This window comes from Neophocaena asiaeorientalis, unplaced genomic scaffold, assembly GCF_003031525.2.
Source record: "Neophocaena asiaeorientalis asiaeorientalis breed wild unplaced genomic scaffold, Neophocaena_asiaeorientalis_V1.1 scaffold67, whole genome shotgun sequence".
NCBI classification, from domain to species: Eukaryota; Metazoa; Chordata; class Mammalia; order Artiodactyla; family Phocoenidae; genus Neophocaena; species Neophocaena asiaeorientalis.
The window spans coordinates 5,501,874-5,521,174 of NW_020173731.1; the positions used below are offsets into that span (position 1 = coordinate 5,501,874).

Sequence of the window (19,301 nt, forward strand, 5' to 3'; positions counted from 1 at the left end):
AGATGGATTCCAGCCAGGCGGATTCTGGGAGGTTGGTAGGACACGTGGACTGGCGTCTCCTCTCTCCTTTTGACCTTTCCCGTATTCTTCTGGTTGGTGGTGGCTTGTTAGTACCGTGTTCCTTACCAGGATCTCCTGTCGTAAAATAATTCATGCAAATTGTTACTGTCTTTGCCTGGCCAGGGTGGGCAGTTTCAGTCAGTGTTCCCCCTAACACTTGAAGAGGCAGCATTTTAGCCTCACTCTTTTGCCGATAGCCTTGTTTAATTCACAGTACTTAAAACGGGAACTTGTGCTGAGAAGACCTCATAATAGGAAACCAAGAGATGAGGGATTCTTTGTCGACGGTTCCCAATTTACAATCAGGTTCTCTTTCAAGAGCATGTGGGTTTGCATTTCCCCATAGAAATTATGTTCTAGGTGAGAGGAAGTAGAGAGGCAGGGCCTGCCAGGTTTTGGGGTGATGGAGGGTGGAACCCTCCCTCCAGGGCCTGCGGCTGGCTGTGCTGGGAGGGAGGAGCTGGGATCCCCCCAGCCCTACTCTGGGGTTTCTCCAGGCTGTGTGGTTGCCAGTAGCTGATTCTTAATAATTTAGATCTTTATGCTTTGAAGACAGAAGTTAAGAGACACAAAGGATTTGAAAGCATGTTTTATAAACTGTTTCTTAAAGACATTTCAAGAGAAAACCACTTGTAAAGAAATTATTTCCTTACCCTATTTACTTCGTTCAACCAGTAAGTACCTGCCTACTTCAGGGGGTTATTGGTAACACGAAGCAAGGGGTGTGTGTGTGTGTGAGAGAGAGAGAGAGAGAGAGAGAGAGCGAGAGAGAGAGAGCGCACTTTGTTGACTGCAAGGCACTGGGAAAATGCAAGGTGGCATGATTTTCATTACAACAGTCTCAGCCAACCGGCTCAGTCCCCAAGATGACAAATCAATCTTAAACACACAGTTTGAAAAGGAGCAGGGTGAAAATTTCTGCTCAAACCCCTTATGATTTAAGCTGATGAGAACTTCGGAAAGAGCCAAGCTGCACTGCTGAAGACTTGAATAAGAGGGGAAATTTAACCCAGATAAGGACAAGTAATAACGCTTTAGAGGAAACATTAAACACGCTATCAGACCTGAATGACTTGTTAACTTCTGATGCATCAAATCGTCAGAGAGCAGGTGGAGCAGAGAAAAGGTAGGCTGGGCAGGGAAGCTGGACCTCTGTAACCTGGCTAAGGGACTGCATGGGGACCCAGGACACCATAGAGGGTCACCAACCATTGGCCAGAACTGAGTAGTTTCCTGGGCTGTGGGACTTTGAGTGCTAAAATGATGAAAGTCCTAGGTAAATCAGGAGTTGGTCGCCTTAAGACCACAGCAGCTGTTTCTGGTGCTCTCTGGGATGAACAAGCCATGTAACTTCCCCATACCTTCTTTCCTCTGTTCATAAGTGAAATTATCCTGTGTTCCTCTTCCACAGGGGAATTCCTCTTCCTTAACAAATATCACTAAATTTCACCACCCCAATGACAGAACAAAGTGTTGTTTTTTCTTTTTCTTTTTTAATTTGTGGGAAAACCCATAAACATAGGATACTTATGAGTTAAAAGCTTCCAGACAAGTTAGGAGTCCGTTGTCAATGGTAGGACTTGGAATTGTGAAAGAAAGCTTCAGACATGTGACTCCATGGGATCTCCTGAGGATAAATATGAGGTCAGAGGAAAGGGAGAAGAAGCTAGTACAAAGCAGATAGGGTACTCTTTCCAGAAGGAAGTCAGTGCTGGGAAATTCTGTGGACACAGTCCAGGGAAATTGCCAAGGTGGAATTCAGGTTAGCTGTAAGGAGAGCGGTTTTGTCTGGAAGCTAAGCAGAATCCAGGACCCTGAAAAGACCTAACTTTTCTGAGGGTCTAGAGAGGCTGAAGAAAGTAGATTTGGCTTTAAACTGGAGGATGGACTGTGGAAGGACAGAATGATTGAAAGGATCAAGCTACTGAAGGACCATCAGAGAAAGAAGTGAGAAGGAGGGGCTGGAACTTGTTTGCAGTCTGAGTGGGGTAATGTGAAATTATGCACCTGGAACTTCTCAATCTGTACAGTTTATATGCCGAGACCTCCCTGTACTGCAGGCTCAGAATCAGGCAGGTAATTGTGCTATCCACTGCAACAAGCATGCAGAAGGGATGTGTGAGAGCAAAGAATTAAGTCAAAACTGTGGGGTGCTCTCTATATAAATGCAGTAGTTATTCAGAGAAGGGACTCTGGAGTCCTGGACAAGAAGAAGGACAAGAAGACAGCCTTCCCGTGGTTGTTAAAAGATGGTCAGAGAGAAAGAAGGATGGCTTTCCAGGTAGGGGAATAGCCAAAGCAAAGCTACGGAATGTGTTTGTTTAAAAGTAGAGAAGGCTGGGCTTCCCTGGTGGCGCAGTGGTTGAGAGTCCTCCTGCCGTTGCAGGGGACACGGGTTCGTGCCCCAGTCCAGGAAGATCCCACATGCCGCGGAGCGGCTGGGCCTGTGAGCCATGGCCGCTGAGCCTGCGCGTCTGGAGCACACGGGAGAGGCCACAACAGTGAGAGGCCCACATACCGCAAAAAAAAAAGAAGTAGAGAAGGCTGGTTAGGAAGTAAATGAGAACTGAAGTAGAATTTGACAATGTTTCCCAGCCTTTCATTTCACGGCAGTCCTTGACAATGGTGAAAATAGGTTGGGGTAAATGGAGGCCACCAGTTTGTACCTTAGAGTGCCAAGCTCTGCCTTGGGAACCTCACTGAGACACAGCAGCGTGCATGGCCCGTTGGTTGATAAACTTTAGGATAACGAGTGAGGAATCTGGTGTTGAGGTCCTGAAGTAAACCAGACAGAGAGAGTCACACTTGATTTGCTAGGACGTGTAAAAGCAATGTCAAAACTTGAGCAGGAAAATAAAATGTTAAAAATGGTACTTTAAGCCAAATACTACAACCACATCATCTAGGATGGATTTGGAGTAGATGATAGCTTGAGAATGAGGAAGGAAGATATTTTAATAATAAAAGGGGTAATATTATTTTGTACAATTAGTGATTTAGCTGAGGTGCTTCTAGCCACTGAAACAATCTTTTTTTTTTTTTTTTTGCGGCTGCATTGGCTCTGCGTTGCTGTGCCCGGGCTTTCTCTAGCTGCAGAGAGCAGGGGCTGCTCTTCGTTGTGGTGCGCGGGCTTCTCATTGCGGTGGCTTCTCTTGTTGCGAAGCTCGGCCTCTAGGTGTGTGAGCTTCAGTAGCTGTGACTCGCGGGCTCTAGAGCGCAGGCTCAGTAGTTGTGGCGCATGGGCTTGGTTGCTCCTCGGCATGTGGGATCTTCCCGGACCAGGGCTCGAACCCGTGTCCTCCGCATTGGCAGATGGATTCTTAACCACTGCGCTACCAGGGAAGCCCGAAACAATCATTTTTAAAAGGTTGAAATACATCTTAAGATGAAGTATTAGCAACATTTATTGCTTCTGGCCATGGTTTGGATAATGATGGTGATGATGACGATGATGATGTCACCATTCAAGGTATCCTACTGTCAACTTAAAAAAATGAAATGATTTAGTCTGAATAAATTAAGTAAACATTGAATTCAATTTTTTTTCCTACCAAATATAAGGCACTAAGCTAGACATTGGAAAAAAATGAGAAAGACAGGTGATATGGAACCTCTAATTTTAGCAGAGAACTGAAATATAAAACATCCAAGCCTGTTACAGTATGGTAAGCATTGGGATATAAGAATGCACACAGAGGAAGAATGAATTCTGGGGGTGGGGCTGGGGGTATGGATCCTTTGATATCTTAGCTGGACCACGAAGATAAGTAGAATCAAAAAGACACAGAGAGGAGAAATTCCCTGGTGGGGAATTCCATGCTTCCACTGGTTAGGATTCCACGCTTCCACTGCCGGGAACCTTGGTTTGATCCCTGGTCGGGGAACTAAGGTCCCACAAACTGTGTAGTGCAGCACCACCACCCCCAAAAAAAAGCACAGAGAAGGGAAAAGCATGAACAAAAAAATGCATGCGCTCGTATGTGTGAAGTTGCACAGTGCATCCTTTCAAGACGGTGTGAGAAGGGAGTGATAAGAGATGAGGCTGGAGAAGAGTAGCATCCTCTGAAACTTCCTCTCAATCTCTCTTTCTCTCACCCTTTTGGTGGAGAGTGGCTTTTCTACCAGCCTCTCCTAGAGAGGCACTGTAGTTTGTGGTCAGGAGAATGGGCTCTGGAGCCTGAGAACTGGGAATCCGGTCGCAGCCCTGCTACTTGCTGGCTGAGTGACCTGGGGCAGATCACTTAATCTTTACACCAGTAAAATGTAGGCCCTTATAAGGTCTTTGTGAAGAATGAATGAGTTGATGCATGGAAAGCAAGCACTGAGAACAGGGCCTGCAGTGTTGAAAGTGATCAATAAGTGTCAGCTATTATTACTATTTTAACATAATCATCAACAACATGTCATTATTTTAGTTATTATGTTAGGAAAAGACAATTTTAAATCTGAATTTGTCTTATTCTTAGGGGTACTACATGATTTCGTAGGTTCTGTCAGCGAAGGAACTTGCTGAAATAGCCTCTCCAAAATATCTTACAAGAATACTTCTCCACTACAGTACCTGGGAATCTACCAACAGAAATGCTTTTAAGGAAGTCCTTTATAAAATGTTAATACTTCAGGAAGAGGGAATGTGGGTTTTAGCCATTAGCAACTCAGCAGGGATTAGTTTACCACACTAGGCAGGAAAGGCTGGGCTGAACTAAGGAAATGCAATGTTGGATAGGTGAGAAAGAAGGTTCTAGCTTAAAGAGTGTTGTCTGTTGGGGGTGGAGGTCTTAGGTGGGGTCTTCAGTACCCCTTGGAAACTAGGTACCATTTCAGTATCAAGAGGGGAAAAGGGAAATTAGTCGAAGAGGAGAGGGACATAGAGAAGAAGAGAGAATTGTTTACTTCACAAAACTGTTTAGGGTCAACCTTGTTAATAACAAGAGTTGCTGAAATGGCTTAAATAAAACTGTAGTCAAGTCTTGTCTAAAACATTTTAAGGTTATAAGTCCTAACATATTTTATGTAAAATGATTATGGATACTAATATAGAAGAAAACTATATATTATATATTTCATATATTTATATATATTTAGGTATATATATATCTCCCTTTTTGTTTGAAGTTAAAGCTGACAACAGTCAGAATGCATGACTGTCTTGGGTGCTAATTTCTAGGTTGCAACTGTTTCTAGTGATGTGGGAGGCTGGTATCAAATCATTGCATGTTTATAAAACTGCTGGTTGGGTTTCCCCTGAAGAAATATGAGGAAATATTTCATTGGCGCTTTAGTGCAGAACCCGGTAAAGGTAGGTGAAATGTTTTTATAATTGCCACCAGGAAAAAGAGAGAGCCCAGGAGGATTCTTCTGCCCAAGGGAGCTCCTCCCTGGTTATAACCTAATTTGTTGGATGTATGTGGACCAGATGGGTGGAATTAAACCTTCCCAGGTGTTGTGGTTAGATTGTTTTAAAATGTCTGGAGACTCTTGGAAATGCGAGAAGTCATATTTCTCTTTCAAAGGACCATCCTCTTGTGATTCAAATGTGGGCTGTTGAAACTGAAACTATAAGTCTTGTGGCTATAGGGTGGGGTCTCCTTGTTTTCCTTCTTCCCCTATTGGGCTATACTATAGGAAGATGGCAAAATTCTTAATTTATGTTTGTGTTTTGATAAACCTGGCTCTAAGGTAGTTGGATAGGGGACTGGAGGCTAGTTAGTCATTGAAGAAGGCCCTTGCTTTCTATAGATCTTCTACCCTGGACAACTGGCCATCCCAAACTTCTTGTTACAGTCGTTCAGAGCATATATGCATCTGTCTGCCTGTGGTATTGTGAAAATAAGCAACAGAAAAATCTCAGGAGGCTGTCTCAGTAAATTGAAAGCTGGCGGGGCAAAAAAACCATATAGGCAAGAGGGAGGTATTATATGTAAGGTAAAAGAATACAAAACATATATCTTAAATGAACTCTGAAATACAAGAAATAAATATAAGTGTCATCTGAAATTGTTCCCTGAACAATTGTTCCCTGAAGAAGCTAGACCAAATGCAGTTCCTTATCCATGGTAGGCACTGAATTGTCTGGAAACTGAACACGCTGCTGTGGTCAAGAAAGTTAAAAAGATAAGCCCTCTCATTCATCCTGGGCAATGAAACAGGACATACCTACACCTGAAACACAATGTGCTTAGCTTGAAGATAAGTCTAATGAAGTTGGAGCCAGTCAAGAGTGGACTAGCTGAAAGATTCAAGATTAGGGTTTCCACATCTCTCCCATAAAAAGCCACTGAAATGGCAGAATTCTGCAGTGTACACAGTAGAAGGATGATGTTATGGTTGAATTGTATCCCCCTAAAATTCATATACTAAAACCATAACCCTCAGTACCTCAGAATGTGGCTATATTTGGAGATAGGGCCTTTAAAGAGGTAATTAAATTAAATGGGGTCACTAGGGTGGGTGCTAATCAGTGTGACTGGCATAAGGACTGTTGTCCTTATAAGAAGAGATTGGGACACAGAGACAGACACCAGACACCTGCATGCACAGACAGATGACTATGCGAAGTCACAAGGAGAAGATGGTCCTTCACAAGCCAAGGCAAGAGGCCATAGAAGAAACAAACCCTGCCAACACCTTCATCTTGGACTTCCAGCCTCCAGAACCATGGGAAAATAAATTTCTGTTGTTTAAGCCACTCAGTCTGTGGTATTTTATTATGGCAGCCCTAGCAAACTAATACAGATGAGAACAGATATGATTAAATGATTTAAAATCATGAAGGGTCAAGAAAAGGATGTGATTATCTCAGGATACCTCTAGGTCAGAGTTTCTTAAAGCATGGTCTGTATACCCTACCTGCATCAGAACCACCTATGACACTTTTTAAAAAGCATGTTCTCAGGCCCCTGTGGACCTAGAGTATTAAAATTTTCTGGTATGAGGTCCAAGGATCTTTTTTGTAGGCACCACAAGTGATGTTTTGCATGCTGAAGTTTGACACCCACTGTGCAAGGTCTTGCCCAACCTCTGGCCCTTTTCTGGGCATGACTGATTGGTACTAATTACATCTCAGCAAGTGCTGGAGTATCTGAAGCTCTGGCAGATGCTCTGTGATCCAGGAACCGGGTACAGATCACATGGTAGGTTATCTCTCTCCAGGTGTCAGCCAGTGTTTGCCAGTATGTGAGGAATGCTGAATGGGATGGACCTAATGGAATCTTAGGGGAGTTTATCCTTGATTCTTGGAAGAATATATGCCTTACCTGTCTTACCCACTTAAAAGTATAATGATATATTTTAAACAATAATCTACAGTACATATATTATTTCTCTCATGAGATTTATTTAAAGATTCTATTGCCTGGTACCTAAATTCTAAGAGGAAATACAAGGAATAGAAAGGTCATATTTAACTTTTCCATTGCTATACATCATTTGATCTTATATAGAAAGATCTCTGACAAGGTCTATGCCTTTTTATGCCCTGTACAGTTAGAATATAATATTGGTGAAATAGATAAGCAACATATATAAATAAAAACAAATGAATAATAAATGGAAAGAAATCTAATAAATTATTTCAGCCAGGCTCTGTGCTTTCATATTTCCTCATCACCCAAGGGAATAGAAATAGAATATATTTTTTCACATGTTCGTAAGGCGAGTTTTCTTTTCTTCATCTGTGAGCCAAAGAGGAGCTGAAGTTAAGGGTTGAGAGAGAGAGAGAGAGAGAGAAAGAGAGAGAAGTCGTTGAGAGTCCAAAACAAACACAGTGATAAACATTTTATAGGCGGAATAAGTGGCATTCTGATTTAAACATGGCAGTTCACTAGGAACACAAAAAAATGCGCACCCCCTACCCCCATTTAAGGGATATAACAAGATTTTATACTTTTTTTTCTTTTTAATACTGAAATTTAGGTAGGCCATATGAGAATGTTCAGATGGGCAGGCCATTGAGCTATTTCTCTATTTTTCTTCTGGTGGTCCAACCTTTGAAACAGAATGCAGCTACAGTACCTCGGGAATAACCAGGCCTGTCCAGGGTACTTACGGCCACAAAATTTTGAGCACTTACTCAATGACTGTCACTGCCTACGTGCTTTCCCCTCCTTGACTAACTAAATTTCAGTGTTTCTGTGTGGACCGCCCATTCCCACTGGATTCTTTTGGGGGCGGAGGGGGCGAGAGGATGGATGGGGCATCATAATTGTCATTAATGTGCTTCCAGGTGCTTTCCAGGAACAAGAGTTCTGGCACTTAACATGAATTGATTTTAAACTCTAGACCTTAATACTCTGGGGAGATTCAGAAGAAAAGCCATGAGAGCAACTAGGTTTCATTAGGAAAGAAAAGAAGACATTCAGTCTTCAAGGAGACAGCTTTCCAGTTTGGGCAGCGATCGCGTTTGTCAGGAGAGAAAGCCTTAACAATGAAAAACGGCTGTTTTGGCTAAAAAGTGGCTCTCAATTTGGACCAAATCACTCGTGTGGTGTAAGGATTGGTGCTCATTCCTAGATCTTTCCGAGTGGCCCTCTTCCTCGGTCCCGGGCTGAGGCAAGTCCCGGCCTAGGGGCCAGGCAGCCCCAAGGGCCTCGATCCGCGGACAGCGGGATCCCTGGCGCCGGCGGCGCCGGCAGCGCAGGCGGCGGGTTGAGCAGGCGGACGACGGCGGCCGCGCCTTCATTAGAGGGCGCTCTGGGGGCGGCTCTGCAGCAGTCCCGACTCCCGCCGCTTCCTCCCCGCCGCCCCTCCCCGTCAGCCCCGGCGAACGCGGCTGGGCCCTGGGGATCGAGTCTCGGCACCGCCGTGGACGGGGCGCGGGGCACGCCGCAGCCTCCTCTTCCCTGCTTCTTTCATCATCCCTGGTTTCCCTGCCCTCTGGTCGGGGCCGGTGCTCCTCATCCCTGGCCCTTTGCCTCCACCTCCTTCTGCTATTGCTCCCCTCCCCCTACTCCTGTCCTTAATCCTTTTTTCCTTATTATCGCCCACTTTCTTCCTCTCACCCTTTTGCCTTCTTTTCTGCCGCCCCCCTTTTTTTCTGTAAAAAAAAAAAAAAAAGGAACACAAAACCCGATTTGCCGCAAATGAACAATTTTAACTTAACTCTTTTTGCTAACGCGAGAGACCTTTTAAAGGAATGAATCAGTGCAGGAAGGGTCGTGGTGAGGGTACCGAGGTCGCAGTGTCTGGGAGATTTGATCTAGAGGTCCCCGTTTTAGTCGTCTTTTCACTCGTATCGTCAGTTTGGAGATAACTGAGCGTGTGTGAAGCAAGTGGGTCTATTTTTCTTCGTTAAAGTCCAACAGAAGACTGCAGTCAGACGCGGTGCGGGCCGGCCACAGATTAGTTGGTGGGAATAGTGTTATCATTTGCTAAATATATTATGACATAGCTGTGCCTCCGTGAACAGCTCCCTTGACCTTGTGCGGCTCCTCCTCCCTTGCTCTCTGTCCCCCTCTGGAATTTCCCGGACAGATCGCCGAGGTAATACACTAGGAAAGCTTAGACCCTCGATTTTTTCATTTATTTTTGTGCTGGAGGTGATTTCTCTGTTGGTGACTATCTAGATGTGTTTAATCCATTTTCCTTTTTAAATGAATTTTCTTTTCATCTCAGAAAGACAGGACAGTCTCCAATGTGAGAATGGCTGTGACTTTGGAAGAAGCTCCGTGGCTGGGCTGGATCTTGGTGAAAGCCCTGATGAGATTTGCCTTCATGGTCGCCAACAACCTGGTTGCTATTTCCTCCTACATCTGCTATGTAATTGTGCTTCAGCCCCTTCGACTGCTGGACAGTAAGCGGTTCTGGTATATTGAAGGAATCTTGTACAAATGGCTTTTAGGAATGGTGGCTTCTTGGGGATGGTATGCTGGATATACAGGTAAGAGTGGGAGCACTTTTTTAATGCATATTAAAAATTTTGTAATGTTATGCTTAAATCAGGAGCCATGATTTAAAATATATATATATATATATATATATATATTACACTTTGGGTGGAAGATGCTTTGACTATTGAAAAAATAAATAGAAAACAATTCTATTGAGTTGTTTTTTTCCAGAATCCTAATTTAGGAAGAATGATATTTTCAGAAGTATAATTTCATAATTATATATTGGTAAATTCCTTAAATACTGTTTTAAAATGATTGACGTCTATTAAAACCAGTATGTGAAAGCTCTCCTAGAGGAGTAGGAGTGAGTTTTATAGGGCTTCAGGGCTTTGAAAATGAAGAGGTGAGATATTTAGCCCATAATCATTGGGCATTAAGAAAAAGTACTGAGCCCCATTTGTGCTAAGATAGTTTAATAAGTTTTTTCACAGTGTGTCGTACTGTGTTCACATTTGAAGCCAAGCAAAAAATGGCTTTCTTTTCTGTTACGTGTTTCTTTTGTTTACTAGAATCTATGTTTTATCTCATAATTCTATATTAGAATATTAAGTATAAGAAATTAAGTTTTATCCCTGTTAAGCTAATTTATCTTCTGAGTGTCTTTTAGTAGATTTTTATTAATTCTATTCTGAAGCGAACTTTTAAAGAACTGAATAAGTAGTGGTTTTTTTCTGTTTATAAGCCTTATGTGCTTTGAGAACTTATGCCCCTGCTGTGAAAATTCTGTATTGTTTATTATATTTATTTGACTTTTTTCCTCTAAGAATTAGGATAAAGAAAAAGGCACTGAGGTTTCTGGCATTTGTCTTAGACATTGAGACTTTATCATAGAATTCTATAGCTGATAAGCTCCTTAGCGCTAGTGCCGCAGGTGCTTTAGGTCGTATCTTGGAAGAGTGAGGAGGGTACTCTTAGGGTGGAACTGCACTGCAGTTCCCCATTGAAAATTTTCTGTCTCCCTCTTTCCTGCCCAGGCTACATCTCCAGATTTTATCCACACATGTGAGGGCTGACAGCACACAGCTTTTATGGAGTCTGACAGTCTCTTGCTAGATCAGAGTGCTCTTAGTTGCCCCAGATGAAGCCTTTTCTCCTGTCAATGCCATTTATTATTCTGCAAGACCTGAAGCCTGGGAAATAGTGTAGGCATTGCTTCTTTGTTATGTGTCTTGTTGAGATCCCAATGCTCTTTAGATACAGTAGGTGAACTTTGAGTCCTTTTTTTGGGACCTGGTGGTAGCAGTAGTAGTGGGAGAAAAAAAAAATGAAGTTTTCATCTATGGTGTTGAATTCTTACCTGAACTGCACTGCTGTCATAGAATTGCTTTGCTCTGTATAGTCTGAGCTTTCCCCAGTATGCTATGCGGTATGAGTGGCTTTGTTCTTTGCACAGTATACTTAAGTTTGCTTGTTTTAAATGAGCTCATAGTATTTTTAGATACAAGTTCTAGAAGTTCACTCTACTTAAAAATAATGAAATTACTGAAACACTTGTGCCTGTGTGTGTGTTTGTGGAATATTTGCGTATAAGTATTAGCATGATGAGAAGCTTGAAAAAAATAATTTGGCATTTACCTTGAGATTGTAAGGAGTGCAGTGGTGCTGATTGAAGTTAAAGTTAGTTATCCTGTGGCCACAGCAAGGCTGCAGTGTATTTTTAAGCATATTTTCTTGGGGAGTCTCATCCTTGCTGCCTATAGAACTACGTATTTTCTTTTGCCACCTGCTTGGAAGGTGGTCTTGGCATGATCTGCATATTTTAGTCTCTCTGAAGCATCTGCTCTTCTTCAAGCTACTGCTTTTTGACCATTTGATCAGTTGGTCTCATTTAAATATAGGATATTTTAGTATGTACATTTTAAATGGTCTTTCTATAAGCAGAATACTTCTAGAGGGTCTGGTCATAACAGAGCACAGTCAAAAGGTCAAGCAAATGTAGGAATGACTTGTTGAAAGCCACGACTGGGTCTAAAGAAGCAAACATAAGCAAGGGTTGGTGAGCAGATGTTCCCAGAAGGGTCTAGGAGGTTGTATTAGGCTTTGTATAGATTATGTGTTTTATTTCTTACCTTTGTATCAAGAGGAGGGTGGGCCTAAGTTGTTTTTTTTCCCCTTTCCCTGTGCTTAAGTTTCACAGATGGAAAATTGAACGTTGCCAAAGGAATCCTGCTCAGCAGATCTAGTGTGTTCACGTTCTAGAATAAAAATTGCCAAACTTTGTTGAAAAGCCACTTCTGAGGAAACTTTAAATGTTAGTTAACTAAATATTAATTAGGAAGCTGAAAATTGAATATTGGTATAGAATATATTTTCAAATTGTGTCATTCTGTCTAAGGTAAGTCAATTGCTCAGCTTTGCTGCTGAGGACTTAAGTTAATTATCTAATCTACACAGCCCCAAATGGTAGCTGCCAGCCATATATGGCTATTTAAATTTAAATTAATTAAAATGAAATAAATTTAAAACTCAGTTTCTCAGCCACACCAGTCACATTCCAAGTGCTCGGTACTAGATGGCTAGTGGCTACTGTATTGGACAGTGAGATAATAGAACACTTCCCTCATCACAGAAAGTTCTACTGGATGGAGCTGATAAATAACAGGTATGACATTCTCCTTTTTCTTAGAAAAAAATGCATTTTATCTTTATAAAAGAATATTTTTCTCAACATCGTTCTAAACAGATTTCTTTTGGGGAGGACAGGAAGATTTATTAAAGTTTTATAAAATTGTCCTTTAATTTGAGGCAAATGTCACAAAAAATGAGTCCTTTAAACTCAGACATGCTTCTTGCATGGGGAATGGTGAGGCTAGTAAAGCCCAAGAGCTTGACTGGACGTTCTTGTACTCAATCTGCGTTCTCAGAGCTGGAGTACTGTCTGTGGACACAGAGGAGGGAAAGGGATTTTCTGGTCTTTCTGCGTGTTTCTGACTTTACATCTGTTCAGGGGAATACATTTCTTGAAATAACTGAGAATGTTGGGGTTTCTTCATCTCTAATATGCAGCTAGGTAGTGTTATCATATTTCCTTTAGTGGGAAGTGCTGTATAAGCATCTTATGTTGAGGAAAAGTTGTATACTGCCTTGCTCTCTTATTTCAAGAGCAAACCAAAAAAAACCTATTACCTTAATTAATGATTCACTTCTACATGCTTCATTCAGATCTGGGATAAATCAGTACACTCCCCTGCCCTCAATTTAAGTGAAGATTGGCAAATATCAGTGAGAGATTTTGTTAAAATAAGATGTTTATTTTGATTTTCATTCACTTATTTTAATAAATTCATTGTTCCCCATCCAAACACATTTAATTAAAGTCTCTTACACAAAATAATTTAAAAATATTCAATGTAAGTGGAAGCTCCAGAATTTCTTGTGTAGGATGATGAGAGTCTTTTGGGCCACAGTCTGTCTGGAAGAGAGCTGAGGTGCCAGGGGACTTGCCACCAAGCCCCCTGTGTTTTGCTTAGCAATAGCTCTTTCCCTTAGATCGGGTATTTACTTTAGAGAAAGCTGATGGAGATTAGGTTTAGCTTCCTCCCACTCCCCAGTTGACAGCTGTCATGGCTCTGTGTTAGTCTTTGGGGGTTATTTGATTATTTGATAGTGTTTTACTTTTTTTTGCTGGGACATTCGTTGTGTGAGAAAAATTAATTATTAGGAATTATATCTGACTTTGACATTTTAGAGAGAGTTTTAAAATATACCTTCTAGAGCAGTATTTTTCCACCTTTGAGTCATAAACCAATTTAATGTGTCAAGATGAACATTTTAAAAAAGTGAAATAGAAAATAATTAAATAGAAAATACCAGAAGTGTACATGTCTGTACTGGGCAGTGCTACAGAATACATTTTTTACTATGAGCCCTGTCAACATTTGAAAGGCATTGTTCTCGTGGAAAGAGCACTGAAATTTAGGAGAATTCTGGGCATCAGCTGTCTTGATCTAGCTTTAACTTTAGCATCTCTACTTAACTAGTAGGAGGGAGATCCTTACCTGCTCCGTGCCCACCGGGCTGTGAGCTCTCTAGACAGAGATGTGGTCTTCTTTACAACCCTAGAGCCCAGTTCATTGCCTGGTGCTCACAGGGTACTCTGTAAGTGTCTAAATATTTCTTGAATGATCCCTTCTTTCATTCTTGGTCCCAGCTGAGCTGCCTTAGCTGCCTGCCTTCCTGATCTTGATAACAGACCTTTCAGGAAGGTAGGCAGCTAAGGCAGCTCAGTCTGTAATCAAGATCATTGCAATCCACAGAATATAAACCCTGAACTGGATCATGTTTTTCACACACGTGCGCGCGCGCACACACACAAAAAACCTACAATACCACATTTGTTAATTTAACACACCTTAATTGAGCTTATATTATGTGTGGGAACAGGTGCCCTGGAGGTGTTGAGATGCATAAAGACATAATCACTGACTTTAAGGAGTTCGCAGTAGCCTTGGTGGGGAAGACAGTGCCAACAACAATGAACACATCCTGGTATAATGCTCTAATGGATGTGTACCATGGGATGGAAGAGGAAGGGCTCCTGATCTCGCCCCAGGGGTAGGTGGTAGCAGAGAGGGAGTAGGGCATTTAGGAAAGGAGCAGCTTTACATTCTTTTATTTTTTCCATTAGGGAAATATTTCTCTGTGGGGCTAATTCTATCATCAGTAATTATAATAGATTTAAAAGATTTGAATAATACATCAGTTTGAAATTTATATCTTTGTGATGATAATATTAGCTAACATTTATTGCAATATAAGCCAAGCAGTGTGCTAAGTGTTTCAGTCATTTAATGCTCACAACAGTCTTATCCGGTTGATACTATTATTATCCCCCATTTTATTATTGATGTTGAAATTGAAACAGATTTCACAGTTACTTCCTCTTATGCATTAACTGAGTTGATGCTGCCACAAGTGTATTTTTGTATTTATAGAGCCGTTATTGACCTTTATATAATATTCCTAGAATGTTTCTTAATTTTTACTACCCATATTTTTGTTTCTGAGGCATGAAATCTCTTTCTGAAGCTACAGATCTTTAACACCTGAAAGCAATATTATAGCTGTGGATTTCTGCAAGAGGTTAAAAAAAAATTGTTGCTTCAACAGAATAATTTGTAGTATACTATAAATTTCATAAAATGCCACTTCCTTAAGATTCAGAGAACAACTCAAATTTTAGTATTTGAGTGCTTGACAGTAGATTGTCATCAGAATAAGGAGTTACTGCATGCTTTTAGATCAACAGCTTATCTTGACATAAATCCAGGTGAGGAGTTTTCAGTAGTGTTTTGATTTTTATATGGAAAAATTTTTATATACCATTAAAGGTAAATATTACTAAATTCTTTAAACTCAGAAATTTGATATCTAGTCTTATTTCAAAAACTGTATATAATTGAGTAATTTGTTATAGTTTTTAAAAATATATAAGGCATATTCATTCATGTACACATACCCTATACATGCACTATTACAGAAGCACATGAAATGTTATTTGCAGTTTTTGTTTATAGGTAAGACTTAGATTCTGGAGTCAGAAAGAGCTGAGTCAAATAATTCCTACTTTCTTTTTTTTACATTTGCCGTGTATATCTTTGCCCATCCTTTTGTTTTCAAACTATTTAAATTATTTTGATTTAGATGTATCTCTAAATCAGCATGGAGATAGGTTTTGCTTTATGAGTCAATTTGAAAATCTCTTTCAATATGAGTTGAATCCATTTACATTTATTGATATGTCAGACATGTTTTGTCTGGGCTCTGTCATTGTATTTTGTGTTTTCTGTTTTTAATTATATAAATGTTAAGTCTTTCACTGTGTAGTCTTTCTTTGCTTTTTTGTTCTTTTGATATTTAGAAAGGTTTGTATTTTTGTCTTATTAGTTACTTTATAAGATATTTTTAGTTCTCTATTCATAGTAACTATTAGCTGTTTTCTATGAAGAAAGGTAAAATTCTTTTAAAATACTCTCTTCTCTCTTCCCCTTTCTCTTCTGCATCACCCAGTTTTACTCAATAGTGAATAGTATTTATTCACAATTGTATTTACATTTGCACTATTATGTATGCTTTTACTTCTACTGCTTGATTTGTGAACTTTAAGGCTATCTATTGACTCCCAGCTGTTAACATCAAGGTAAGCAGTAAGTTTATTATACTTCCTGCTCACTTTCTTCCTTCACCCAATTTTTGTTATTTGAATTTATACATTGTTATAGCCTATAATGTTTGTGTTCTATTTTATCACCTTTATCTCTTTCTGTTTTAGTCTTACTTTTTCAGTTAAATATATATATAATGCTCACCCAAGCACTTTTGCAGAAGTTTTTCCCAGTTATCCTGCGGCTGGTTAAAGTTTGTCCTCTGGTGGTTTCTCAATAACGAGTCATGAAAATAATATGGGAATATTATTCTTACAGCATTTTCAGAACTTCTTTTTGTTGCTTTACACTTAGGATGGCTTAGCAGGTATAAAATCCTTGGCTCACTCTTTCTTTCCTTGAGTATCTTACAGGTGTTGTGCAGATGTATTCTGGCATTAAATGTTGCTGTAGAGATGTGTGAAGCCAACTTGAATTTTTTCCCATGATTAATGATTTGATCTTTTTGCCTATTGGCCCCAAAGGATTCTCTCTTTGTCTCTAATATTTGGTAATTTTACTAGGATATGGTGGTGTAGGATATACTGGCACATGTGTGCCTTTTAATACGTAGATTCAAATCTATTTTTATTTCAGGAAAGTTTTCTTTAGTTATAACTTTAAATATTTATTTTGTTTGATCATTTTGGTTTTCTTTCTTGGTGACCCTAATTATATGTCTGTTGGATCTCCCTTTGTATATCTTTTTTGTTTATTATTTTCTCTTTAATCCTTTTAAACACTTTTTCATTTGTTTGTTTCTGTCTTTAATGTCTCTTACTGTGTCTTCTGCAGTGTCTCTTTGTTCTGCTTTCAGTTTCTTCTTCATTTCTGTGATGCTTTTGTTTTTTCTTCTGTTTCTTTCTTGAGTTCTGCCAATTCATGCTTCCTTTGTTCCTGTTGTCTAGACAGTTCTTCCTTGAGTTCTTATTTTATTTATGCTTTGTGAGCTTCTTCATAGTGGGGTGGCTTCATTGATTTTCTTAAATTCATGCAAGAATATTTAGTTATAGTTTTTATCTTCTCCATTGTAATGTTTTTCTAGCAGTATTGTTTGACAGCTGGTACGTTATGCCGCTCGTTTCTACCATTTTTCTTATAGTATCTCCAAGTCAGTGCTGTGCCAGTTACCTTTTTATTCCCTGTGATTTAGTGAATTGGATTTTCCTCAGTTATTTGTAGGAGGTGTGGGTGGGGCCAAGGTATATTTCCAGATTTCTGCCTCAGAGAGAGTTTTTTTTACATATGGCGCATGGGTGTGTTCTCTGTGTTGCCACAAGTCCTCTGCCTCTCCAAACCAGACTGAGTCTAGGAGGCTTTTTGCCACCAATTCTGGACTTCCCACTCCTTCCTTTGCAGCTGTGACTGGAGGGACACAGCCACAGCATGCCAGTGTACATCCCTCTCCTTAAGAATGTGTGGTTTTGCTGTAGCTTTCTGAGATCTGCCATTATTGGGCCCTCCTCATCACATGCCACACGTTCTGTCTCTGTCTCTGCTCTCCACTCCCAATATAGATTCTGTCTGATATCAGCTTTGTTTGATCTCAGTCAGATCTCATGTATTTTGGAGTTTTTATATTTTTCTTTTTCTCCTAGGCTTGCTGGAAAAGTTTTGTGAGGTTTTCTTTTCCTCTTTCTCCTTGTTGCTATGTATATTTTCCAGGAAGATTCACGTCTATAACTCTACTGTGTTCATGCCAGAAAGTGCAACATAAGACTTTTATTCAGCTATGTAATTATAATTCAGTCAACTCTGTCTCCATTCTAATGCATTACTAGTTGATTATTATAAAATGGAGACCAACTTTATTACATAATTAATTTTCTTTAAGGTCTGTCCAAAAGCAAGAAATAGTCTCCCCAAGGTTTTTTTCCTCCTAAACTGTTTTGGGTTTTGGTTCTCAAACTGTTTTGATTCTTGGAATACTTATCACTGGAGTATAGTTAAGATATCCACTCTGTTTCCACTTGGCTACAGTCAGAAAATGTCACCAAAATGAATGGAAGAAGTGAGTTACCTTTGATACTTGAGTAAGGAATATGAATGAAATGTAACATTACTACTGCTCTCTAGGGTCTGGTCTATAGACCACCTTGAAGACTTTAAGGATGACTAGTGCCCCCAAATTTTGAAAATATATTTATAGTATATTATAATGATTAAATATATTAAGTATATATATTAGTAAAATAAAAAGTGTATTATCTCTATTAAATATAGTATATTTATAGTTTATCTGTTACAAACTAGCTACAAGAGTTTCTTTTCAGAGTTTGCAAACTAGTGGCCCTATTCAGCAGCTGATGGGCTTTATTTGATCTTCGCAGTATTTCAACTTTTCTTTTAATTAGTTGCCAACATTTCAAAATTAGGGGGATTTCCCAAAATGCAAAAGATAAAACCAAGATTTCCAGCTCTTGAGAAATTAGAAATCTGGCTGTGTGGGGCTCTCACATCCAGCAGCAGTTTGCTGGAGCTAAGTGATGACCGCCTCCTTTAGATGGGCCTGTGCTCTCCACTTCACCCAAGAGCCCACGCCTTCCTTGTTTTACTCTGGGCCTGCTTTGCTCGTTTACATTACCTGCCTGGACCCCAGAGGCTCAGATGATGTTCATTAAAAAAATGCTCAAGTAACAATTACTAGGCTATTTCTGCTGGGCATATGATAGTTTTGCATTTATATGCCTTAATAGTGCCTATATACTAACGAGTTCTACCATTAAAACTGAAAGCTTGTTAGTGACCTCAGCTGCTGATTTCATGTAGCAGAGGCCTGCGATGAAAACTGAAAAATAAAGTTTCATTAGTAAGAACTGTGGTCACGGGTTTTTCAAGTTTCATGTACCGTATTACTAGCCCAGTGAAATGTTTCCTGTTATTTGTGCACTCGTTAATTAGTAGAATGTCTCAATTCTTCTTTTGAATATAGTCATATAAAAATCTAGATTATTAAAAATTGGTTATTCTCTTTGCTTTTCATGTTTTGAATATGAAAAACAAAGCAAGTCTAGTTGATTTCTGTTTCTTTAAATTATAGTGCAGATAATTTTAAAATAGTATTGTAAAAAGCATGCATAAATTTTAGTTATGAGGTTATACTTTTTCTTAAGGTTTGGTAGATCTGATCAAGTTTTGCTAGTAAAACACTTTTCCCCAAACTTTTTTCTTTCTTTTTTTTTTTTTTTTTTTTTTTGGTTTGCGGGCC

General features: G+C 39.9%; 1 protein-coding gene across 1 annotated transcript in view; it reads left to right on the top strand.

Annotated features, from left to right (window-relative positions):
- The first annotated feature begins 9,672 nt into the window (after positions 1-9,672).
- The window catches only part of LPGAT1 (lysophosphatidylglycerol acyltransferase 1), a 60,078-nt gene continuing 50,449 nt past the window's right edge, over positions 9,673-19,301 (top strand). Inside the window, exon 1 of the mRNA XM_024751182.1 lies at positions 9,673-9,937. Within this exon, the coding sequence (XP_024606950.1) occupies positions 9,700-9,937 (238 nt within the window). The 5' untranslated portion in view covers positions 9,673-9,699. The remainder of the gene's footprint in view (positions 9,938-19,301) is intronic.